At 43.8% G+C, this 26,406-nt stretch overlaps 1 protein-coding gene across 6 annotated transcripts; it reads right to left on the minus strand.

Annotated features, from left to right (window-relative positions):
- Positions 1-895: 895 nt before the first annotated feature.
- Positions 896-12,619, minus strand: LSM14B (LSM family member 14B). 6 transcript variants are annotated; one of them, XM_033519045.1, is made up of 10 exons: positions 12,349-12,597; positions 8,102-8,265; positions 7,615-7,750; positions 7,043-7,159; positions 5,084-5,254; positions 4,882-4,962; positions 3,745-3,906; positions 3,421-3,574; positions 2,502-2,718; positions 896-2,193 (listed from the first exon to the last, which is right to left on the minus strand). In XM_033519045.1, the coding sequence occupies exons 1-9, from the start codon at positions 12,467-12,469 to the stop codon at positions 2,547-2,549; spliced, it is 1,278 nt and encodes a 425-aa protein (XP_033374936.1). In that variant the 5' UTR covers positions 12,470-12,597; the 3' UTR covers positions 896-2,193; positions 2,502-2,546. The 6 variants fall into 6 exon arrangements, with proteins under 6 accessions (XP_033374936.1, XP_015503102.1, XP_015503101.1 ...); XM_015647616.3 differs by having other exon boundaries at positions 897-2,193; positions 2,539-2,718; positions 4,882-4,959; positions 12,349-12,592; XM_015647615.3 differs by having other exon boundaries at positions 897-2,193; positions 2,539-2,718; positions 12,349-12,591.
- Positions 12,620-26,406: the final 13,787 nt, after the last annotated feature.

Genomic DNA, 26,406 nt, shown 5'->3' on the forward strand with positions numbered 1-26,406 from the left:
GTGGCAGCAGGCACAGCAAGGATTAAATGTGGCCCAGGAGCCTGCAAGAGGCAGCTCTGGTACTTGAGCCCCTGCCCAGGACCCCTCAGTGCCGAGAGGCTGCAGGGCAGGGCTGCCCTGGCAGCAGAGCTCACACACCCAGGAGCTGTTTACAGGGAAATGCTGCCCAGCAAAGTGTGGGCAGAGGATCCCACGGGAGTCAAGGACAGGGAAGCAACAGTGCTGCTGCTGCTCAGGGACACATAAACCACATGAGCCAGAGGAAGCATGGTCCTGGAACCCCAGGTTGTTTAATTCATCAGCCCTTGGGCTGGAATGTACAATTACAAACCTCAGCAGTGTCAAGGATGTGTTTGTGCCCAAGATCTGAAGCTTTACTGTGGAAACAAGAATTGATCCCACTCAACTAAAAAGGCACATGTGAATAATAGTGATTATGCAGGAGCAGTGAGGTTTATCATCCCATCCTCTGCCAGGACAGTACAATTCCATCTCCACACTTGGAGCCACAGTTGCTGCTTTGCCAGCAGAGAAATTAGAGCAGCTCTGAGTGAGCTCTTTCAGCAGGGCCCAGAGGTGTGAGCAGGTCCTGTAGCAGCAGCCCTGGCTCCTGACAGGCTCCTAGGGAGCCCCACCAGCCCAGGGACTCCCTCTGCCAGGTGGAGTAACATAACCCTCATTAGGCTGAGTCCCAGCATGGGAACCAGGGCAACAGAACAACCTACAGTGCCTGGATTTGGGTGTTTCAACCCTTTTCCAATACTGTGGAAAGTGTAACACTTCCAGGTCTGGCAGCCAGGTTTTCTCCAGCTTGGATGGGAGCCCTGCAAGAACGGGTGCCAGAGGAGTTGTAGGGAGTGATGTTATGGAGCTATGTACAGAACAGAGATGGAGGGAAACATTAAACATTTACATGTTTATTATAATTACAATTTACATTACTCCAAAGAGCAGCCCCACTGCTATGTTCTAATTCTCAGCAATAAAGTCCTACAAAAATAAATCCAAGCTTTTACAGTAACCTAGGTCAATGCATAACTAAAAAAACTTGAGCTATGTAAGGGGTTCAGTCATCAAGGTGCTTTTTCAACAAAATTCCCTACCAACCAAAAATGGGACACATGCCTATAGCAATTTAACCCACTTATTTCATGCAAACAAAGGTAACCCCTCCCTCCCAGCCCTCTCCCCACATACAGATTCTTAAAAACAAAAGAAAAACAACTAAACTATTTACAGTATGGGGGTATAGAGGAAAGAAATTAAACATGCCCATCTGTTAAGCTTCATTATATGGTCTCCCATCCCTAGTTGAATGAAAACATTCCAAAGAGTTCCACCACAGTCTACAGAGTACAGAGAACTGTTTGCATTTGGTGCTGCCTCCAGCGAGGTACAAACCGAGGCAAGCAAGTCAGAGCTGCAGGTCTCCTTCCCAGACAGTCACCACTGCCAAAAGCTCTGCACACAAGTGGGGACAGTCACTGCTCCCATCCCACTTTGTGTCCCCACGCTCCAGCCAGGAGCTCCAGGCCCCAGGCACTCCCAGCAACTTCAGCTCAAGGCAGAGCCACGGTCCTGTGGTACCTCCAGCCCAGCACCAGCCCACAAACAGCTGTACAGTCAGAAACACTACTACATGATCAACACTCCAGTATTCCCAAGTGACAATATACACAACCCCTCAGCACCAGGAATCCATTTATCCAGATACCAAGTGCTACTTCACACCTGCTGCCAAGATCCGTGAGACCAGCAGCACCAAAGGATCCATTTGGTTACTCAGAACAAATTATAGCTGGTTTATTTCAAGTGAGCTTTGGTTCCGTGTTAAAACAGCATGATTTCTCTTCTCCAGGGTTCAGAAAAGGAGTCTGACTTTGAGCTTAGACTATAGCAGCCTTGAGAGACCCAGAAAGAAGAACCGTGTAAGTTAGTCTGCACTTGAAAAACACAAACAAAAAGAAAAGACACCCTGAAGAAGGTACCCCTGAACACATTCCCTCTTCCAAAAAAATATTCCAGCAGACAGTGGCTGGTCCAAAGTAAGTCCAAAATATAAGCAGTAGTACATGAAATTCTGTCGCTTGAGCTGAGACAGTAAACAATATGAACCATTTTCCCACATTAGTGCAGCAGTTGGTTGTTTTCTTTCTATATACAGTTTCATCCTTTCAGGAGAGATGTTTGAACCTATTCACAAAAAAGGTAGAATTAGATTTGGTATTATGGGGTTCTTTTCCTAAGAAGACAAAAAGCAAAGCTCACACCTCTGTATGAGCTGAAATGCTTAGTTAGAAACCAAAAGCTGCTTGCTTGAGCTAAGCCTTTTCTCAGACAGGTGAAACCAAGAAACCAACAGAACAATCAGCATGTTAAACTACTCCCATCTCCTTCTGCCCTTCAGAAATATCAATAAAATCCAGTAAGGAACATTTCTTGATATATCCATGAGACTGGAGGGTGAAATAGAAAGTTCAGGCAAGCAGTAAGAGACAAACCTGGATCAAATAGTATTACTCTTGCTAGAGCACTTGCCTCTGAAGTTACACTCTGCCAGTACCAGCTCTGTGAGTGGTTTGGTTTCTCCTTGCTGCTCCACTCCCCCTTCCACCTCGAAATCCACCTCGAAAGCTGCGGCCACGAAGGAACCGTCCAGACACCCCAAATGTCTCTGTATTGAGCTTCCTTTCCTCAGCCCACGTGGTGCGCCTGGAACTGAACAAGGCTGAGTTCAGGTTGAATGCAAACACTGGACCAGCCCACTTAGAGAGGAAGCCTCAAACCCCTGATTTGGTTGAGCTGCACTGCAACAAACACCAGCTGCAGTGTACATGCTCTAACCCAACCCCTCTGTAGCCACAGAGCAGAGGGAATCCCTCATGCTGACACTAAAGGGATGTCTCATTTCTCCAGGCACATGATAACATCAGTGGTGGCAGTGAAATCTGAAGCTTTCCCTTCATACTCCCAACATTTAACCTAATGCATTTCCATAGCCAGAGCTGACCTCTCTGCCCCACCTCCAGGCTTAGCTCACTCCTGGCTGCCAGCTGCACCTTCAGTACAGCATGACCCTGATGCCTCCTCTCCCACAAGCCAGATAAGGAATTTGTTTAAAATCAAAGGGTTCAAAGTCAGTACTGGGAAACAGAAATGGAAACTCCTCAATCATATTTTAGGCAAGTGTATCATATCAGCTGAAGCACTTTTTGTTTGATCCCACTCCCATGAAGCTGGGTTCACATCACTTGTGAGCCACCAAATGCATGGCAATATTCCCTGTCTAAAGCCTATTCTAAATTCCTGTCTAAAGCCTGTTCTAAATTTTTTAAGTAATTAAACTGTGTCATATAGATTATGTCTGAAATTTTATGCCTAAAACTCCATTTAAAAAACAAGCTTTTAGAAAACACTCACCTAGATTTCAGTTCTGAAGAAATGTTGTCAAAGAAAGACTTGGATTTATCATAATAGCAGTTGGGCCCCAGCAGGTCCTCCTCTGCATTACCATCATTGTTTTGGGTTGCCACTCCAGGATCCCCCTTTTCTTCCCCCGTCTCTGCTTTGTCATCTGAAGATAATGAAATGTATTACACTTCCTTGAGGAACACACTGCAGAGCCATCTGTTCTCCTGCTCCCTCAAACAAGATTTGAGAAGTAATCATACAGTTTCTTAGAACCATTTGTCTATGCAGTGTTTACTACTAGCTCAGCAATTCATATTTAATGAAGGCACAAACCTTTAAAGTTTAGTTTCTTCTTGAATTCTTTATCAAGTTCCTCTCTGTTGAATTGTGCATTTGCACTTTCAAAGTCAAAGTCACCTTCAAACTTTATAGTATTTTCCTTCACAGTAGTTGGTCTGTTTTGTCCTCTAGAACGGTTTCTGGTTCTCCTGTTTCCTGAAAGCAGGAGAGTTTAAACACTTGGTAACGCACAGGGAGGTTATATGACTTGCTCAAGACCAGAGGAAACCAGGGATAGAACTCAGGAGTTTCTGGCTTCCAGTCCTGTGGTTAGGCCACACCTCTTTGAAAGCAACTTCTGATTTTGGCTGTAGAAGACACATTACAGCAACACTTGAACTTTCTGAGCAGCATTCCTGGATGTCAGTCTTACCACTAAGAGTGCACCCGACTTTCCTTCCAGTGTGCAGAGAGGAAGTCAGAACAAGCATTACAGCAAGAAAAGCTGAGGGAGGTGGGGAAAATTATCTTTCCTGTCTGCTCTTCACCTGCAAACACAGCACTGTAATTAGCCTAAAACCTGTCGTAACGGCAAAGAGGAGGTCTCAGAAAATCCAGCAAAAGACTTATCTACCCACAAAGGGAATTTGTATTCTGACTAGTTTCTGGTTTCCAACAGAGATGCTATCCACTCCTTTTTTGAAAAGCTATAACCCAGTCTACACATAAATTTGAAGACCTGAGAGTCTGAAGTATTTTTTCCTGTCTTTTCTCATTTTACTTGAGCAGAAACCTCTTTGAATTTCACTTTCTTCTGACCCATGCTTGTACTGCCACTTTGATACAACAATTCTGCTCTATGGAGGTGAGTATTTCATAGTTCCTCTGTTATAAAAGCTCTGGAAAGTCTCAGACAGGCTGCCTTCTCCCAGTAAAAATACTTGAGGTTTCAGAGAAATCCAGTTGCTGCTGCCAAGTCACAGCATTGATTTTTATGACATACCTTCAACTTTCTAGAAAAGGCCCTGGAATGTTCTGAACTTCTGCGACTCCAGAAGCTGTTTTGTTAGGGAAGCATCTCTGGATGCCCAAAGCTTTCTCTCAATCTTCTGTCAGTTAATCCTTCACTGAAGTTAACACCACTTGCCTTCACAGGCTGTTGCGATTGTTTTTAGCATCAGCTTAACCTACCCGATCTTCTCCTTTGAGGTCTTCTGTTTTCATCATTCACCTGTCCTTGGGTTTGCACAGGTGCTGTCTGAACTGTATCTACTGAACAAGAAGGATAAACTTTAAAGGAGCACAAGAACAATCCCCAACCAGCTCAGTGTTGCAGTACACCTTAGAAGGATGCTCCAGCCCAGTGCTTGGGGCTGAAGGGGTCTGTACTTACCGCTCACTTTGCTGTTGGCTGGCGGGGCCTGCCGGGCACTGCGCGGAATCCCTGGAGTCACCTTCACTGGGGGCAGCTTTTGGGAATTCATGCTGTCAACTGGGCCAGTCTGGACAGCCTGCTCTACCATGGGGCTTTTACGGACTGGGTGAACAGAAGGAAAGCCAGCACCTGGAAAAAATCCCAATGACTAAGTGCCACTTGGAAAATGCACCACCACCATTCAAACCCTGCCCACTTCTAGCGAGATACCGTTCGGGCAAGAATGACTCAAAGCCTTGAGTATACATCATTACAGGCCAAGTTTAAGTGGCACCAGGTAAGGCACCACCACCATACAAGTCATGGCTCTCACATCCAGAGCCTCAGTTTCAGGAAATATACCCATTTATTTCTTATATCAAGTTAGACAAACATTAAACAACCAAGCCAAGTCAGTCTCTCAGACAGTTCATACCAAAACCTAATTTCTACGTTATGCAGGATTTTACTTTACGTGATAACTTTAAATCTGAAATAAAAATTCACCATTTTGAAACTGTTCAAGCAAGTTTCCCCACTTCATCAAAAAGGTCCTGCAGCAAAAGCTTAAGCACCTCAGCTATATCCCCTTTTGTAAGCTGCTTTTAGAAGTCCTTCAATTTCATTGCTTATTGTTAGAGCTTTCAGACAAAGAAAACCTGAAACCAGACCAGGATCTCAAAGTTACCCTTTTAAATTCCTTCTTGGTCAAGGCCAAAGTGTTACCAAGACTTCTGTTGCTCTTCCATCCAGGCTTATTTATTCACACTACAAAACATGTAAATACTTTTCATGGTTTGGTATACCTTACACCAATTATATTAAAAAGTGACAGTCTTCAGTACTCAGAAGAAACACTGCATTCTAGGTTTAATTAGAAGGTTTGGAGTACTACAGGTTCATGTAGTTATGCATAAGAACTGCTTGGAAGCAAACTTTAACTGAATATATTAAAAGAGCAAGAAAGGTGAAAAGCTGAAGAGTTCACACAAACCAAGCCACTGACACTTCTGGGTCACCCAAGTCCACATGAGATATACCCAGTAGGTTACATCATGCAGGTTCCCAGTTAATGTACACCTGGAAAACTTGCAAGGAAGACAGACATATCCTAAGGATTATTGAGTAGGACAAAGCTGATGTGCAAATTTAACATGAGAAAGTTTCAAAGTTTAGCCAGAGTATTGAGAAACTATGTACAGATAGATGGCCAAAAGCAGAGAGTAAGTAAAAAGCTTCATGCCAACACAAGCATACATGCTCAAGCTAAAACCAAATGAAACTAATTATCATGTTTAAATGCAGGCTGCACCTGGTCACCCTGCTATGAGGATGGTCAGTATGGTATCTCAACTCAACCTTCTTTGAAGGTTTTACACATAGAAGCAAGCACCCAGAACTGTGTTATCTCTGCTACTCAGGAATTGCCTACTGTTAGTCATGCTTTACTAACTGAGAGTCTGTACAAAGTACAATGCCCCATCATGCATGAAATCTACCCTGATGTTTCCTCGATTACAGAAAATACTCCCGAATTTTTGATCAGCCTAAGTCTGCAACCACAAGGCCACCCACAATTTAAGCAGTGTATTTCTTCCAGGAAAGGCTGACCAATTTCTCACCCAAACCCTATGGTTGATATATGTTCCTGGACAGGATGCAGCACATTAGCATCTCTAAACTTCATCCTTCTCCTGATACTTACACAAGAGGATCCACTGTCCTGGACTTTTCCTTTCTCCTGTCTCTCTAATTGATACTTCTAGGACAGGAGGAATCACACTCCACATAATGAAAGGCAAAGAAAAGCTGAGAACAAACTAGTTCTACTGTCATTACCCATATGAGCACTATCATTCTAGGAGGGGTTAACAAGAACAGTGTTTGCAAGTGCCATGCAGTTCTTCCAAATATTTGGAGTCCTCAAACTGCTGTTACCCTTGGAAGAGAGCTGATGGGGCTCTGAAGACATGTCAGGCTCTGAAACAGGTTGTGGAGACGGAGAAGAACTAGGGCTGGAAGCAGCTGCTGATGCTGGAGGGCTTACCAATTTCTCTAAAGAGATAGAGGGAAGAAGAGAGAGCAGAGATACATGGATAAGATACAAGGTAGTGAAACATCTGAAGGACTTGGAAAGAGATACAAGATTCTCTAGAACAGCATTAGAGCAGCTTATTTACAGTCCTTTCTGGAAATACAAGTCCTTTTTACATGTGAGGTATGTTGGGTTAGAAATGAACTGGCCTCAACTGTCAGGTATTCCAATTGATTTCAGAAAGAAACTTCAGCTATTTAGTTTGTTTCTCTCATGTGCATGATTGTGTGCATGTGCAAGCGAAACACAGGCCTCCTTGTAGTAAAATTATTGCACAAAGTTGTGAGCTGCTTATTCACTGCACCTTGCAGCCTGACACTTGGCAAGGAGTTTGGTATTAATGACTGTTATTTGTTTTCACAGCAGCTGCATACAAGACCATACCTTTATTCTAGCAAGTAAAGTTTGTACTTACCTAAACCTAAGGAAGCTGCATACTGCTGGCTAAGCAAAGAGCTGGCAGCAAGCTGGCTGTAAGGTGGCATACCTCTAAACGGGCTGTAAGGCACATGTGGCTGAAAGGATGATGTAGAGGCAGAGCCCAGTGAAGACTGTAACAAGACAAAGTACATTTCCATTTACAATGTCCAGAAGTCAACTTGCTTTGGCAGTGATTCTTTACTTCATGTACAGCATTACTAAAGCTTAAGTAAATTCTGAGAAGGGTTAGTTTACCTCTTTATGATCTTCCTGCATTCTCAGCTAGCTCTGGCTTTTGTTGACTGAAGTCTTTAATGCTGATGCTACTTTAAGCATTACAACAAAATTCAGGATGCTTTAAATAATCTGAAGATTCCTGGAGACACTGACTTGCCTTCATTTCTATAAGTTTTTACCAAAATGCAGTCCTTCAACACCAATGTTTTATGTCAGCTTTTTATCAACACTTCAGGCTAACTTACTTGGACAATGGCAGGATCTTGTGGCAGTGTATGCTGAGCTTTTGGAGGTTCACATACAGTGATGTCTTTGATGTCACTTCCTCGAAAAATAATGTACTCATAGATTTCTTCTCTGGGAGGAGCAGGTCTGTCTGTGGGCCGGTCCTCAGTCCCGAAGGATCGCACTGGAGCATGGAAATGGTGATATTAGTGCAGTGCTGCCATTGCAGCGTTGTGCAAGTTCAGATTTATCCAATTAAAAAGTACTCCTCCAACACTTGCCATTTGTAACAACAACAGCTACTTCCAGAACCCTCAATCTCTTTCTCACACACATCTGTTCCCTCAAATGCCAACTTATTCAGCAGCCTGTATAAACAGTTTTGTTTACATCAAGCTGTGAAGGTAAAGACCATAGACCAGCTGGAGTGAAGAATCCTACTCCAAACCCAAGGACTTCCCCACAGTGTTGCACTCGCCTTCCCTCCCCAGCAGCTGTCCCGTGCAGGCATTCAGCTCCAGACAACTGCACCAGTCCACAGGAGAGGCCCCTGAAGCAGCAGGGGGAAATCTTAGAAGGCTTTAGAGCTCAAATCTGCACCTTTGGTTTCATATATTTACTATGCAGATAGAGGTAGTTTTATCAATGATAAAAGCTTCCTATTAAAATTCCCTCTCTACTCCAATGTCACTGTTTTTATGATTTATGTGACTACAAAGCAAGCCATCAGTGATAAATCTAAGATCTCAGTACTTAGGGAGGTTTTACTGAGTGCCAAGTACCAGAATACTTGAACAGACACTAACCAGCAGTGTCACACATTAGAGTGGGGAAAAAAAAAAGACTTCAGCTGACTGTGGCAGCTACTAGGTAGAAGCATAAATTAATTTGAGCCATTAAGAAAGAAGAGGGCAGACTGGATTATTGGCTCAGGAAGACAGACAGCACAGTTACATCAGACACTGACAGGTAAAAGCTTGAAATTTCAGGCACAAGTTACAGAAACTCCCAAGTTCACTGGTGTGGCTGCTTTCTGTCTTTGAGAGGCACTCCCAGTTCAGATGAGTACCAGCACACAGTGGCTAGATCCACACTTTCTGCCAATGGAAGAATTCTGTATTGGAATTTCCTCAATTGCTTCCAACAGGTTATCATAGAAGTACTGAAACACCTTCACCAGGACATGCCACTGTTCCTGTCACATGGATGATGGGGGCACCACATCCTCCCAGGAAAAAGAGCACCAAAAGTGGCTGCACTGAACCCCAGTGCTAAGCATCCCTGACACATCATGCTGCTTCATCTTAGGAGGACTGTTGGCAGTTGTAGCCAGGGATACTCAAGAATCCTGTTCCAGGGTGAACAGCTATGGTAAAGAGATATGCAGGTGGTTCACCCCACACCAGGTAGCACTCAATGCTGCAAATGATCTCCACCCCTGTTAACAAACAGATGAGCTCCCAAGGAGCAGGTGAATGCCAGAATGTCCCTATCACAATGCTCAACACCTCAGATCGCACCTAACAGGAAGGGGATCTTCACTGGTACAAGAACAAGCTGCCAGTCACTGCCTCTCAATGGCCATCTTCCATGAGTTCCTAGGGTAAATAACCTCTCCAAGTTATTTTAGATCTCCAGCTGCTGTTTGATCATATTACAGCTGTAACCCAGTCAACCAGAAGCAGATTATAAACTGAAAGCAATGCTTGTAGCCTTTTGGACATGAACTGTACTACTGATCTCTCTGTTCAAAATGAGATTATTACAGCTCACGGCAAGATGTACTAAAGGTATCCAGGGGCTCCTGCAGGATCCTACAGCTGACTTGGAAAGCACCATGATCAGCCCATCAACTTCCACATGGACAAACACATGACCAGCAAAGCCCAGAGCTGCCCAGGCAGCCTCTCAGTTGGCCAGTCCCAAGGTTTCTAACAAAAAAGGTGGAAAGCCAAGTCCTTGTTGTAGACAAAACAGGGCTGTAGGAGTTGAGCTTCCCTGTCCCTGCACCTGAGGTGTTTAACTGTTTCTGGCACAACACAAAGTGCAGCTTAAAGTTCCTGTGGAGGTGGGAAGGGCTGTCTCCCATGAAGTTACTGACTATTGCTTACAGAAATCAATCCCACAACACTGCAGCTCCTGGTTTACAGCACAGTTCCTACTTGTGTAGGGCTGTTGATCTTAAGTTCTGAAGGGGCAGGAGGCACAGCAAGTGACCAGAAAGCAGAGCTTAGGTGAATATTTCTTGTTCAAAAACTCCCAATTTCTTCAGACTTCTGTTTAAAGGGGAGTAAGTTCCTGGCCTTCACTGCTGACAGCATTGCAGTGGGCTTAAGTTTTCTTTGTTTGCAATTTAAGTTTAGCTTCTAACAAGACATACAACTTTCTTGTAGTGATTAATTAAGCACACGGAATCTCCAGCATTTAAGATTGTGTGCACATATTGAGGTTTAACAAATATAAATCAGTCGAAGTCATCCTGGAGGCTGAACCAGATTTCTTCCTGAGGCCTCTTTCAACTTAAATTTTTCTTTATGAATGATAGAACAAAAGGGAATGGCACTTGCACTGCACATGGAAGCATTTGAACAGTAGCATCCAGGGTTAAACAACAATTTACCTGCAGTCTGGACAACTTCAGCAGCATGTCAGGAATTCATGACCCTTCTAATGCCTCAGAGATCAAGTGTTTTAAACTACTGACACCACACACAGGGTTGGTATTGCTGTGACTAACTTCGACATTGTTGCACATTTGTAATTCTGACGCTAATTTTGCTCTGCTATAAAGTCTCTAAATTTGAAAAACCCCTGTGAGCTACAATGAACAGGAGGGTTTGTGATGTAAAGTTTACAGAGCAGCTCTTTAGCTGGGGAAAGATGTGTTCTCCACCTACTGCAACAACTACTTCTTATACATTCCAGTTCATCAAAACGGAACACTGAGAGACCGATAAATACGAGAACTGCCAGAAATCTTATCCAGAGCATGTACTTATTCACATCATCAAGCACTTTAATCACACATGCTTTTGAAATACCACTTCAGCTCTGAAGCAGCAAGTGCTATGTGTAAGGCAGAACCATTTCTACTTGCTGCTGGGTCAAGGTGAAGACCTTCCTGCACCTACAGAAAAGGAACTGCATCCTTTCAGCAACCTCTCAAGTACTTTAAGCCAAGCACTAATACAAACAGCTCCATTTGGGCATTTAAATAAACAACTGTACTCCTAGAGAAAAAGTGAATTTGAGAAAACTCGCACTTTTAACTCCAGAAAATAATCTAATGGGCACCAAATAATGTGCAGCATCATATAAACATCATTACACTGGGTAAACACTGGGGCATAGGCTGCCTTGAAGGTAGTTGTGAATCTGGCAAGTCAGTGCCTCCTGCCAGCAAACAGCCTTTCAAAACAAAAGGTGTTTGTTTTGTGGACAGCCCCGATGGCTGCCTGCAGGCAATGAAGAACGTGTGAACTTCTCAGAACAAGGAAGGACAAAACTCAGGGAAAGAAAACGCCGATGCACATTAGCTGAAGTAGCCAAGCTGGACTTGAAAAGCAGTTCAGGAATAAGTTCATGTTTGAGGGACTAAACAAGACAGAACAAATTTTACTGAGATGAAATACAGGAGTTCCCAGCACAGGTGATAAATGACCTGTGAACCTAAATGACATTGTTTCAAAGATAATGATCAGTATTTCCACAGGGAAACAAAATGCAAAGACTTGCTGAGGAGCCAGCAAGGTCGGCGAGCCAGATCCACGTGCAGGTGCCCCACAGCGCTCTGTGCAGCGGCTCCCACCCTCCTCACCTGAGCAGAGTCCAGTTATCGATCACGGAAGGAACAAAGACACAACAACAGCAACTGTTTTCCTCAGCGCCGGCCTGGGGCCCTGCTCGAGCCGAACACCGACACACAGCCGGGCACAACCGAGCGAGGGGAACCGAACCACGCACAGCGATGCCGAGCGTCACCTCCCCGCCTCTGACAATGGCGAGGGGAGCCAGCGCTGCCGGCAGCGCTTCTCCCTGGGAGAGCCGAGGGCTGCTCAGCATCCCGGCCCCTCCGGCGCGGCCCCTGTCAGTGCTGACTCACGGAGAGCAGCGGCGCTCCGGACCCGGGGCTCCAGCCCCGCCGCAGCCCCGCGGGGCGGGCGGGCCTCGGGCGCGCTCATTGTTCACGGCACGGCGGCCCCCGCCGCGTCCCCTCAGCCAGCGCCGGCCTAGGCCCGCCCGCGCCCCCCACAGGGCCCCGCCTCACCCTTGGCCAGCGCCACGGTGGAGTTCTCGGTGTCGATGGTGTAGAGGATGCCCTCATAGCGGATCTGCGCCTTAGAGATCAGGCTGATCTTGCTGCCGATGTAGGGGGTCCCCGAGCTCATGGCGGCGGCGGAGCCGGGGGAGGAGCGGGGGTCCCAGAGCCGCGCGGAGCCGCCGCGCCGCCCACGCGCACTGCGGAGCCGGGACCCTGCCGCGCGCGCCTTATATAGGGCGGAGGGAGACGGGCCGGGGGGAGGCGATGGGGGGCGTGAGGCGGTGACCGCGCATGCGCCGCGCGCTATTGACCAGACGGGAGAGACGGGGTCAGACGGGGAGGGGCGGAGGGGGAACACCCGGGGCCCGCGTCACGTGACCAGCGCGGGCGAGGGTGCCACGTGCGCCGCGGGGCGGGGCGGAGCCAGGCGGGGCGGGGCGGGGGCGCGCGCACTTGGCTTCCCGCGCTGCCGCGGCTGAGGGGAGTGCGCGGGGGGAGCGCTGAGGGCGGCTCTGTGACACTGAGCCTGTGCCACTGCCCCTTGTGTGGCACTGCTCCTCGCCCGGGTGGCACTGCCCCTCGCTTGTGTGCCATTGCTCCTCGTTGCTGCCGTAGAGCTGCTGTCATGCAGCGCGGGGAGAAGGGGATCATCGCCTTCTCCGTCACTGAGCAGCCATGGCTGCCGCTGCCCAAACCCCTTCGCCCTCCGGTGCCGTGGTCGGTGCTGGCGGAGCCGCGGATGCCCGGCGGGCCCTGCCCTGTGCGGGTCTCCCCGCGCCTTTGTTGTGCTGGCCCTGCTCGGGTCACCCCGGCGCGGTCACCCCGTGCCAGGCCGCAGCTGCGGGATGGGACCGCTCCGTGCGGCGTCTCCCGGGAGCTCCCCGGCCATCTGCGGGTCAATGAGAGACAACCGGCAGCATCTGGCAGACATGGCCACGGGAGGTGAAATCACTCACCAGCGAGAGGGTGGACGGGGATCAGGCAGGGCAGTTGCATTTCGGGCGACGGGTCAGAGTGCACAGATCTCACTAATTTGTGTGACTCAGATGAATAAGATTCAAGCCCGGCAGCCGGGGACAATACAGCGGGAGCCATTGTCTGAGTGCAGGGAGGTTCGCTGGAGCTGCAGGCGCCCATGCCTTGGTTACATGCCTTCCATCAGCGACACAACAGCGACACGGGAGAACGCAGTCCACAGGTTTATCCCCGCGTCCCTGCACACCGTGGCTCGGAGAGCTGTTCTCCCAGTGCCCCGAGCTGTCTGCCCTATGACCTTATCTATTTTCTGGTGCTACTCTTCATGCTGTTTATACAGCCTGAAGAGCAGATCTTCCCTGCCTTAACAGGGCAGATGCTTCCTTTCCACTCGTACAGGCACACGTGTGCGGTCTTTTCCTTGCTAAATTGTTCTCGCATGGAGTTCCTGAAAAATATAAAGGAAAAAAAACTATATATATTAATTGGAAAAGCAGTAATTTGGAATAAGAAATTCAGCCCTTAAAGTCAACCTTTTTAGATTTTTACCTCAGCCTTAAGTATAATTTACAGTGGGAAAGCAGAGATTCCTTTTTTACTGCAGTAAACAGTGCCCTTTAGCGGGCAAATTGCTGGTTAGAAACTTCCCTGCTGAAAAAACTCTAGTTCTTCTGTATGAGGAGTGTCTAGTTTAGGAGTGTGGAAAGAAAGAATAGAAAAAATTGAAAAAATGTGGTGGCTCAGTTTGGAGCAGCCACAAAAACTTATTTATAATGAAAAAATTATGTCAATAGTGCAGGGAAAGGTAAAGAAACCCTCTTTTTGGTTTACATCTTCCAACTCCACAGTATGTTTAAATTAATATTTCTTATTTCTACTCTTAAAATGTTCTTTAGAAATAGTAAATGGGGCTCCAGGTTTTGCAGTTCAATTATTTTTTTTCATTATGCAAACCAAAATGTTCATAAGCACCTGTAAGTTCCTGTTCCTTGTTACTTATTCAAGACAAAGTGTTATTAGGATTGTTTTATTCATTCTTTTATTCATACCTTTTTTTTTCTTTTTTATTTTTTAATACCAGGACAGAAAGAGACAGTCACATGTAACAATACAGTGATGTAGATCCTGCAGGAAGGCTAATTAAAGCAGTGTGGAAAAAGAAAACTACACCAAGAAGGCATGACCTATGTACTGGTAAGGAGAGATATGCAAACATACAGAATTTTAGTTATAATCACCATGGCCACAAATCAGCCTGCTTCTGGAAGATACTCTTTTTGTAATGAATTTCCTCAATATCTTGTGTTTGACAACAGTCAGAGATAACAGGCGATCAGCAAGAAGAAATATGACACCTGACATTTTAAGTGGCCTGTTAGTATTATTTATTCTGCTAAAAAATACAGTTCCTCATCCACTAAATGTTGGAAGGGGGAACCAAAGAGCGTCTTTCACTGTGTAAATTCATGATAAGTGTGCTATCCCGGGCATCCCTCATATGAAGAGGGAACATTTGGTTTCCTATGAAGATGCTGACTGCAGTTAATCTGTAGGAAATTTGGCAGAGAGGCACCTCGTGGTCACAGCAGACCAAAAAAACCTTTTGGACTATGGGTACCTGTGGTCTTTGGAGAGTGGAGGTAGGGTACAGTCACACCGTGTAACAGCATAGCTAATTTATTTACAGGAAAACCTGTGTTGCCAGAACTCAGGAGACTCCCGTGGCAGCTGGAAGGCATCTAGAGGCATTTCAGAGGGTAACCACCCATGTATCTAAGCACATTTCATAGCAGGTAAAAGAGAAACCTGTGATTCACTGCAGTGATGAGAATTTGTGGGGTGTGTGATGGCCACATCCGTGGAAATGTGATCTGAACTGACTCAGGTGAGTTCTGGCACAGTTAAGGACAGGCCAGCAGTTGGCAGGACACCTGTAACAAGTTCCAACTGCTGGAGGAAGGCAACCAGGCACTGCCTGCTGAAGCATCACCTCTTGCACCTGGGGACAATGGGATGTGTTTGCAGTTGGTGGCAAAAAAAGAGAGGAAAGAAAATAAACAAGCATGGAAAATGGAGGAACTGAAGATGGAACAGAGATCTGAATTTGGGTGTGGCGAACAAATGATACAAAGTAAGAGAGAAATGCTTGAGCCCTAGTGGAAGAGAAGTTAGAGCAGTAGTTTCAAAATAAGATTATGGTAGCTGTAGGGAAGGAGGGGAAGATCACCAAGTACAGGACACAGTTCTGTAGAGGTGTGGGAAATGAGCAGTAGAAAAGAGACCAGGAGTGAAGGAGGGACTGGAACAGGATGGAGAAACAGAAAAGATTCAGGAAAAATGAGAAGGAAAAAAATTATCCACCCTTGTAAAGGTTTTTATTTTACACAAAGAAAAGCTGATGAAGTAGAATAAAGAAAAAAGCATGTAAATTCAACTGAAGGAAATGAAAATGATGGGAAGAGTGGAGGGTGGAGAATGGAATAAGGATAAGAAAAATCGGAAACATTAATAAGTAGAAAAAATGGAAGAATTAGTAACCTGTACTTAGGTAATGTGGGCTTTGTAAAATTCATTTCTCAATTCTTCACAGTCTAAGAAAAAGAGATACAATGATAGATGTAGGAAATAGTGTTTCATTACATTAGTTTGTCTCACATTTCAGGAAAAGGGGTCTCCTCAAAAAAAAACCATCAAAACAATAAGTGTTTTCTTTTTTATTTCAGAAATAAGTACAGAGACTGTAACACCTGTAATGCTGTTCTGTCCTCTCTCCCCTTTCTCTTTTTCTCAGTTTTGAGTCTGTGCCTCAGGGATTTTAATTTTGACATCTTTCATTCCACCCCCATGTATCAAATTTAACGTCAGTTTAACTTCTGGTTTTAAATGAAGTATTTTTAAAAATCTCATCGTTTTAGGCTTATGGGGGTTTGGCTCTCTTAATTAGTACCTGACTGTGTATTCAGTGGCACTGGCATAAATCTGCATTTTTCCATTGCACTTCTCAGCAATCCAAGAGCATTGCACAGTCAAGACAAAATATATTTTACCAGTGAGGAGGAGATGGCAGAGAGATTAAATTTCTTATCCAGACCCACAGAGTTTTTGAGCATGAAAGTGAAACCACACTTTGGGCACTGTTTATTTGAATGCTCCAACTGTATGAAATACAAACATAAGAGGAAGAAATGCTCACATGAGTTTGGCTGAAAACAAACCTATTTTGTGCAGATACAGTGTTTATAATGCATGGTGTAAGTATCTGAGATAAGGAATTACCTACAAAGATTAAAAAAGCAGCCTTTTCTATTCCTTTCTAGAAATAACAGGCTTTTAATCTACACTTTAATCAGCTTTATTGTAAATACAGTCATGTTAGAATGATACATTTTGATTTTCTTGTTCTATTAATGCAGTCAATGCTACTTTTCATACTGTAGTCAGTTATTCTTTTCCCTGAAAAATCAACCACTTCCTAAAAGGTAATGCAGTTTTCCTGCTGTAATGCAAAATGATAATTTCTTTTTGTACTTGTGAAAATCCAGCAGTAAAATTACAAAAACATGCTGGAGAATTTTTCTGTTTGTGTAGCACTTCCATGTGGAAGATTCAAATTACCAGTCTGACTTCTAAACTCTTCATTTTTAAAAGGTATATCAATATATCCACTTAAATGGGTAGGATAAGCCAAGAGTGCTGTTCTGACCAGCCCAGTCTTTGCTGTTTATATGCCATGAATCTACTTAAAAGTTGTGTTTGATTGCCTGAATCTATCAAGGTTAGGAGTCACTTTTGATGCAACAGAGTAAGGAGGCAATGTAAATATACTTGCTTTTATAAAACTAAATCTTGGACATGTGTAACATCTTTTATTAGGATGAACACAAACTGCTATTCCAGACTTTCCACAGCACACCACTCCACCAATGTCTACTTTATAGAAATCAGACTAAATCCCACACTCAGTATTAGACATAAGACTGAGAACTCAGCCCAAAATACTTCCTGCTCTTGCAGTTCACTTTGCCATTGAAGTTTTGGGGAATGGAGCAGTTAAGGAAGTGCAAATACCTTTTATACCAAGGCTTTCTGGATCATGAATGGCAAGATGAAGTTATCCTGGCTAAGAAGGTAGTGATTTATTCACAATTGTGGAAGCTGGATATAATTTTAAGAGATCCTTTCATGAAGATAGTTAAATGGATAGTCTATGTGATACAAAAAAGGTTGACAAAGCTGAAGTTTGCAGTTTGGTGACAAAAGTTGAAGGATGAAGACTTTTAAGTCAGACACATTCTAAAAAAGGCATTGATGCATCTATTTCCCATTGAAAAGAGTAAGAGGATTCAGATCTAAGTTTAGAAATAATTAAGGCATAAAAAGATACAGTTGTCTATCTAGGAGAGTGGGGAGCACTGAACAGTGCCTAAGATACTAAGTTCCATTAGGACAAATTTCTGACTGTGTTTTTTGCTGCATAGGCTGCTTTTGTTTGGAATATGTTGCACTGAAGTGAATGGCAAACCTCTTTGTGTCCATCCTTACAGATGCACTGATGCAAGGGCATGGGGTAAAAGTGGGATTTCATAAAGTTCTTCCAGGCATGAAGTGTGAAAAAGGTATATTGAAGACACATTGAAATGAAAGAAAAAAAAGGAAGTAATAAATGGAGAAAGAAAGCAAAAAATTGGCTTATAGGGATGAAATGCTGCAGAGGATTAGTCTGCAGGGGAAGATTTTGTAGAGTTCACATTTATGCATTAATTGGGAGAATAAGAATCTGTGTATTAAGCTTCATGCCCAACTTTCCGAGGCTGCAGTGATAACCAATGATCTGAAGCCACTTCTGGGCTGAAGAGAGCCCAAGTTTACAACCAGACTGTCACAACTGACCTACTTGGTACTCTTGACAGTGTCTCAGTGGAGAGACCAAGGAGCAGATGGGAGTACAGCCTGATGCATCACTCTGGTACCAGTCTTTTCTGAACAAAATCAAATATTTTTGAGAGTACAAAACATACTGAAGAGCCCTGGATGTTGCAGACCAGAAAATGCCACCGTTGCCTGGACAGAAATCTACCTTCACCAGCTGGGTTTGGCTAAAATTCCAGAAAGCTCGGCAGCAATGTTTGTTTAAGGGCTCCTCATTCCCTCTCTGAACTTCTCTCTCTCCAAATTATTGAACACATTCCAGCTATAAGTACTGAGCACTATTTCCTTGGCACTGAGGCTTCAGTGGGCTTGAACCAAGAGCCAGCTTCACCGCTCTTGCTGTGCAAATCAAACCATAGGGCAACAATGCACATCACTGAGCCGAGAACCTAGAGGGAAGAGTGTTTCACAAGATATTTTAGTTCAGAAACCTCATTTCCATTCATTCTTTACAGTGGACTCTTCTGCAGCCAAAGGATCTCCCTCTCCTTACCTGTTTTACAAATGAGTTGGAGATTCAGCTTCTTTCTGTTCAGTGAGGGATCATTTTTCCAGCCTTGGCAGTGTGCTGTTCTTTTCCTGCACAACATCTGCTGCAGTTTTCATGGCTTGAATTGTTCCTGGACTCGTTTTAAAAGGCATGTTTCAGAAATGTCTTTGAGGATATGAATTATTAGTCATTGTTTTATCTTCTAGGGTGTTCTTCATTTATCTTTGTTATTTTCCTTTTTAAAATTAGACTAAAGAGGCTTTGGAGTTTAAAGTTTATAGGTTTTAATTCAGGTTTAGACTAAAGATAACAAGAATGGTAAAATAACTCATAGCAATAGGATTTTTGTGCAGTTTCAGTAATTAATTTTTGTATGATAATAAACTGGGATTTAATCTCCATCTAACTCATGCTTCTTACCACTGTAGTGTTTGTGTACACACTTTTCACATACATGTGACAATTCTGACATTTACTGTTCCAAAGCCTTTGCATTATTTGTACCTCATACCTCATTTCTCCATCACTTCATGTATGACAAGGTTTTTGATATTTAGTGCACTTTTAAACCACTTTTTTTTTTGTGTAAAGTAACTAAAAAAGAGATTTGGCTTTTCAGTTTTCTCACTTAATTCTGATTAATATGTTTAATTTTTTTCCAGAACACCTCACATCTTCATCTTGGGCTCTGTGTTTTACTCAGCAGCATCCTCAACATTTACTCTGCCTATGACACCCTTGCCAAACTTCCAAAGGCTGTTTGGGATACACAATTGCCAGCAGGACATTTTGAAGACAAAAGGTTTGTGCAAGTTTAACTTGGAGCATGAGCTGGTCTGAAGAACAGTGTCAGCAGTTTTGTTATACTTGTGTGGTATTGGAAGAGTACTGCAAGGTACCCCTACAAACAAAGGTAGGTAACAGTAAGGAACAACTTAACTCCCTTGGCCCTCCATCCTGGTGTGTCATTTCCTTTGGGCTGGAAGTTTTGCCCATCTTGTCTTGTAAGAGATAAAATCTTTGTCTGACTTACTTCAAAACATGCACTACCTTCTTCAGGCAACTATTCAGTTCCCGTATTTAACTGAGTTATTTGATTTGTTTGCAGTTTCCAAAATGAGCAAAAGCTCTTTAAAGGAATAGGGGCAATTCCAGAACTCTCTCTGATAGTGAGAATATATTTTAGGCAGCATAAGAAAGTAGCCTATAGTGTGGAATCCTATCCCTAAGTATTTAGACTGCTGGAGAATCCAGAAAAAAAAAATAAACTTGTCTAATAGCCTTTCTATCTGTGTTTTCATTAACTCTGAGACAGCTCAATAAGGAACCTATGGCATGATTTTTGAAATTTGTTATTTTTAAATATTATCTGTTATTACAGAGGATTCATTAAAAAAAACCCAAAAAACAAAACAAAAACTCATCAAAATCTTCTTACATACTTTTTGCCTTCCAAATGCACAAAAAATTTAGATAAAATCTCATTTAACTACTACCAAAACAAGCCTCCTGTACTAGACTGCTTTCATTTTTTTCTGTTAGTGATGATGTTTCCATGCCTCTTCTGTCTATGCTGGCTTTCCAGTTCAGTGTCTTTTGTGCCTGTTTTCTTTATAATCTCACTAAAGTTGGTCAGGAATTCTATTTTCTCCTAAGGCTTGGTAAGAGCATTTGACAGACTGTAAACTAGAGATGGAGTAGGGAGAACAATTTAGCCATTTTTGTCATCTGAAGATGACTTTCAGAACTGTCTGGATGCATGACTATTCTTCAAATAATGAGTTCAAATGTAAAAGAATCTGGATTTTGCCCTATGCATTGAACATATACTGAAAGTTTTACCAACTTTACAGCCTGTTAGTTTCATTTGATATTATTGTTGAGCTAAAAGGTGTGTATTCAGGTACACACAGAATCTTCATTTGAAATAACTCCTCTATCTTAAGAGAGAGGAACCATGGGGCTACTGAGTTATTTAGATAAAGAGTGTGTCCAGCTCTGCTCTGTAAATTACAGTCTCTAGGCACTGGGACATGAAATTCCATAGGACAAAGGTTTTCCTCTACAGCAGCCGCTGTTCTACAACTGATGTGCCATTGGCTGTACCTGTTCTTGGCACTGACCAAGAACAAACAGGATAAGGATTCATCTTTGGTTCTTTCACTTATTTTTATTTGTGTATTTTTGAAGGCCAGTGAGTGGAGGGAAGCGTATAAAGAAAGAGGATAACACCGATTGCCATAACTGGTCAATAATGTGTCCAGCTCTGAATCAAGAGAGGGCAGGAATCCATTACTGGAATATTCATGGTATCATGTACCATTAGGTTGTCTGAGGATATATTGTTGATAAAACATCCCTGGCAGGATCATCCTTTGCTCACAAAGGCTCACAGAAAAATCGAAGCAAAACCCGCCAAAGTCACCTCTCACTTAAAAGAAATATTTCAAACATATTCTAACAAATCCTGGCTGGAAAATGTGCAAATTGGATTTCCAGTAATGAGACCCATCAGTAGGCACATTTTCTTGACATATTCTGTCTTGGAAATAGTGATTCAATTTTCCAAAAGTCCTTTAATTTGCTTAGAGAGGAAAGCATTTTCATTTTGCACAGTCCGTTCTAATAATTTGCTAAATTCAAAATATGTGAAATTGCTGAAGGTGGTTGTAGTGACCAGAAGGACCTCTAATCTTCTAATAATATTTTTCTTTTTCCCATGAATCATGTAGGTTTGCACAAGAGATTTTTCAGTACCAATAAAACACATAAAACACAAATTTTAGTTGACATTCCTGCTGCTTGTCTCTTCCACAAACAGAATTCTGGACATTTCCTAGTGATCCCCTTCAGAAGATTTGTTTTAGAAATCTCTGTTAACTGCTGTGGTTAAAAACTTACATTTTCTCCTATGAGTAAAGTTCCTTAGGAATTCCCTTACAGATGAGTCTGGGTATTGGTACTTGCTATCTTGACAGTAACAAGCATGATGAGCCAGATGAGGAGCAGTTGGGAAGAAAAAGTTTTCCACAGCTCTTTTATGCTGTAAAGCCTTGAAGAGTTTTAAACAATAATCCTTTATCCCACAGTATATTCTCCAGGCTCTTTTGGGCACCGGATGTGTGGACTTTGGAATGCCTCAGGAGAGCTACACAGAAATAACTCCTGTGGGAATTGCATGTAGCATGTTCCAGTGGCAGAGTATTCTGCCCCAAAAACACTCAGGAGAACGCCAAGGCAGTGTCCTCAGCTAACTTTTTGGTTTGAAAACCAAGCTCATAAACAGTGTCCCTCTAACAGACATTTTCTATGTCTTTTTTATTTAATAACTTTTGTTAAATACCTTGGTTTTATAAAGAGGATATCCCTTTAGTTGTCACACAAAGTATTTATTCAATCAAATATGTTTTATGAAAAGAGTTGGGTTTTTTCCTGCTCTATTTCTGGTGTTCCAGTAATTGTTATGCAGATACAAATACTTATTTTAAGTGGGTGCTTTTGTCATTTCTCTTTACTTGAAGCATCATGTGAGGTTTCTGTCCAGAACTTTGAACTGCAGCACAGGGCTGGTGCTTCTGTGGCTGGCAGAAAGAGTCCAGTGCCCATGAGAACAGACACTGTCCTTCAGTGGAAATATGGGTGTAGGTAGATATGATTATCATAAAATAAGAAGGGACTATACTCTTGCTTTCCAAATCTATCATTCATCTCTTTTTATTTTACAGTGCAAGGGTTAAGACATTTTCCTGAAGCATACCTTACTTAATTATGAATATTAATCCCTATTAGGAGCATTAGGCTTTCTCAGGGATTCACCTAAGGACAACTGAAATACATGGGATGAGTTGAAGACCAAGATTTTAACAATATTTTGAGATTTCATGGAGAAGACAGTCAAGAGTGTAGACTACAAGGGGCACTGAAGTTGCTTTATTTCTGGTGAATGTCTGGAGTAAAAACTGATAATTCCCAAAACTTAAAGAAAAATACTTAAACCAGGAATATTTTTCCTATAGATTGTCAAACATTTGTATTCCAGATGCAAATGGAGCCTTGCTGCTTTTGCTGATCACTGGCTAGTGGAGACTGACACCCATTTGCAGAAGAATCAGCACACAGACTTTCAAGGTTACCAGTGTCAAACAACTGCACAGAACTGCAACATCTTCAACCAGGACTTCATTCCTTTGCTTCCAACACTCTCTGCTTACCAAATTATCCATTGAAGTCTCGTGCTCCTCTAAAGGAAAAAAATAAAAAAAGGAAATGGGGTACAAGGCAAAAAGGTAGGGAGGGATACTGGCTACAAGGTTAGTGCAGCTTTATGAATGCCCAAAATTTTGGGTTTTGCTGAACACTTTCCAGTGGAGACTGACACAGTGAATTTTGGCATCTTGTTAGACTAAGCTTTTGAAGTCAAGGTATTACTGGTTAAATCCCAACTTCCAGTGTTTCAAATAATCCTGGGTGAGGAGCAGAGAGAGGGGCAGGAAAGAAGAACAAGAAATCACCCATCAAAACAGTAAATTTTTAATTGATTTATTGACAGACCTTTAGTCTTCTGATGGGTCAGTTAAGACTAAAACCATCCATAGGCTTCTCTGTTCCGTCCCTTGTCACCCCAATCCATACCTCTGTCAGATGTTTCTGTAATGAGTTCTAGACTAAGTTCATTTTTAGAAAACAAACAGAAGGAGAATGGCATTACTTTAACCTGAGACAGTCTCTGTGTCATGATCTACACTGTAGATCTAGGGGGGAGGAATAAGTATTTTAAATAATATATATTAATATAATCACATAAAGAAAGGAGATTAAAGGAACTGACAATTCTCCATTTTTCCTGGATACCTCCTGCTAGCTTCTGCTCTTTGACACACAGGGAACCCATCTGTGCCTGTAATGTTCAAGATCTTCTGATGCAATTGATGGGTGCTGATGGGTGAATTCCACAGCATTCACTGTATATTGAGTCTAACCAACACTAATAATTACCTGTACTCCATTGCTAGAATTCTTGTGCAAGTTGCTCTTTTTGTATCATTTGAAATGGAGTAGTACAGCACAGAGGAGCTGGAATCCCTATCCTGAAGAATTCAGTCTAGAAACTTAGTTCCAATGTCAAACAAGAGACAGAATGTATGAAAAGATAAATTATTCAGTAATGAATCCTACACACTTATAATGCACAAGTTGTAATGAATCTCAGTTGCTCTTGTAATTTTGTAAAGTTGTTTACCTAATATGGTAGATGTGCCATATGGTACACTAAAGAGAGTGTTAGAATGAGGACGTGAAGATTTTGAGGGTTTTATTTCTAGTTCTGTAGGCATCTGTAAACTACATTCAAGCTGTCCTAGAATGTGAGCAGAGGAAGAATGCAGGCTGCTCTGCCCCTTCATGCTGACTGCTGCTGCCACCTGATAACATCCTGCATGTCTTCCTCCCTTGTTCCTCAGGCACTGTGGCCCAGCATGGGGCTGTACCCTGGCTAGATGCCATCAAAGAAAGTCTTTCAGCCACTCTGCACCTTTAGGTTGGCTTGGCTTAAGTCAAGCTTTTTCACCCTTAATAAATCATTTGAGCAGCTGATTAACTCTTCTGCTGGGTAGGGAATGTGACCAGGCTTCTGTTCCAGAGAGTTCTTTGGTATGTTGCTTATAGAATTTCAGCATAGCTAAAACTAGCAACGTGCTCGACTGTGGCAGCAGCAGAGGTTGGGACTGCCCTGCTCAAAGCAGCATTTCTGTCTTGTAAGAAACAGTCAACGTGACCTACTGTAAAATCACAGCTACTTTGCAGCACTGTAATTTGTCAAAAATTAATAAAATGGGAGTTAAAATTCATACAGATGAAAAGGGCAGTTTCTTGTTCACCCTTGTGTGTCAAATGATGACTGAGAAAAGCATTTGAGTACAAGAATAAAATATTAATATAAAACTCAGAGGATATAGGCTGTCTCTCAGGGTGATGCCACAGGGGTAAGTGAGTGGAACCTTGGGAAAAGCTTAACATTGTAATTTTTAGTTATCAGCCAGAGTCTACTGCAGGTGAGAAGAGGACATAGAAAGTAGAAGAGCAATGTCCCTCACTATGAACTGAATTTCTAGGATTTTTTCTTTTAAGGTACTTGCACTATATTATTTGGGGCCTGTATATTAAGAGCAAATAATTTCAGTTTTTATGTGAATTTTTGGCAAACAGCTTCTCTCTTGTTATGTTTGCATATTTGGGGAGGGGGTGAGAACTGGACAGTACTTCAGCACTGTTCCTATTGCTCATGGGGTTGAGTGTCAAGCAGATCAATTTAATTCATGTTAGAGTACTACAAGTTAAGAGATCACCACTAATATGTGATGGGGAAGTGTTGACACCCACATCTGGGCAACTCTACATAGAGAAAAATTCGGATATATTTAAAGTGATCCCCTTTTCACAGATAACTGATGGTTCTTCCAGGTCTCCAGCAGCCTCCAGGCAGCAGCTTTCAGGCCAGTCAATTCCCCAGAATCATCAACCAGCAGGTGCTGAGCCCATCCCACTACAAGAGAGTTCCACCCTCTAATTCCGCCCATTCCCAAAACATAAGAGCAAAGCTTTTTTTAAAATCCTGATATAAGAGGGGCTATTTTAAGCTTGCTACTCCTTAAAACTTGAAAGTTAAGTTAAATCAGGCATTGGAAAAAGTTGCCCGGAGAGGTGGTAGTGTCACCACCCCTGGAGGTGTTTAAGAGGCATCTGGATCTGGCGCTGGATGATGTGGTGTAGTGGTTTAGGGGTTAGAGTGGCAGTGCAGTTGGACTTGATCTTAAAGGTCTCTTCCAACCTTGATGATTCTATTCTGTGAAAGATAAATCGCACCAGCTGATAGTATTGTTCCAACTGCATCTGGTAATACTATTCCAGTAATTCAGTTTTCTGGGGAAACAGCGCCTGGCAGAAGAGCGCATTTATAGAAAGGCGGGTTGTATTCTTACGTTATTTACTTCCTTTATGATGGTTGCACAACAAGGTCAAAGTGCAGCTGCCTCCTGTAAGCGATCATGTCCACCTGCAGCCAGCGCGGCCCGGGCCCGGGGCTGCGCTCCCCGCCGAGCGCCGCTGCGGAGCGCGGCTCTCCCCCAAGGGTTAAGCGGCGGCGGGGGTGTAACGCGGGCTGACACACGGGCGGGGATCGCCCCGCCGTGCCGGCTCGCAGCTGCGACTGGACCGTTCAAAATTGCCGTCTCCCTCTCTTTTCCCCCCCGCCTCCCCTCTCTCTCCTTTTCATTTTCTCTTTTCCCTTCCCGGCGCTGGGCTGGCAGCCGGGCGCGCTTTTGCCGGAGCTGGCCCCGGCCGTGCTGAGTCAGACCGCGCCCGGCGCCCGCCCCCGCGGCCCGGCCGCACCGAGGGGCTGCAGCCCCCGGCTCGCCCCGCCAGCGGCGGCGGGAGGGAGGCAGGCGTGGGGGGCTCCTCCTCGCCCGCTGCCCCCGCCCGGGGCTGGGCGTGTGCTCCGCCCGCCCCGCCGGTGGATCAGTTACACGCAGCTGGCACAGGTGCGGGGCGCCCTTCAGACTCGCGCCGGCGGGGGAGACCCGGACGCAGGGAGCAGCAGGGAAAACATGCAGCCATTTTGGGCCGAGGCAGACAAAGAGCCGCCGGCGGCCGCGGCCGCCCCCGCCGCCCCGCGC

Source organism: Parus major, chromosome 20 (genome assembly GCF_001522545.3).
Source record: "Parus major isolate Abel chromosome 20, Parus_major1.1, whole genome shotgun sequence".
Taxonomy (NCBI): Eukaryota; Metazoa; Chordata; class Aves; order Passeriformes; family Paridae; genus Parus; species Parus major.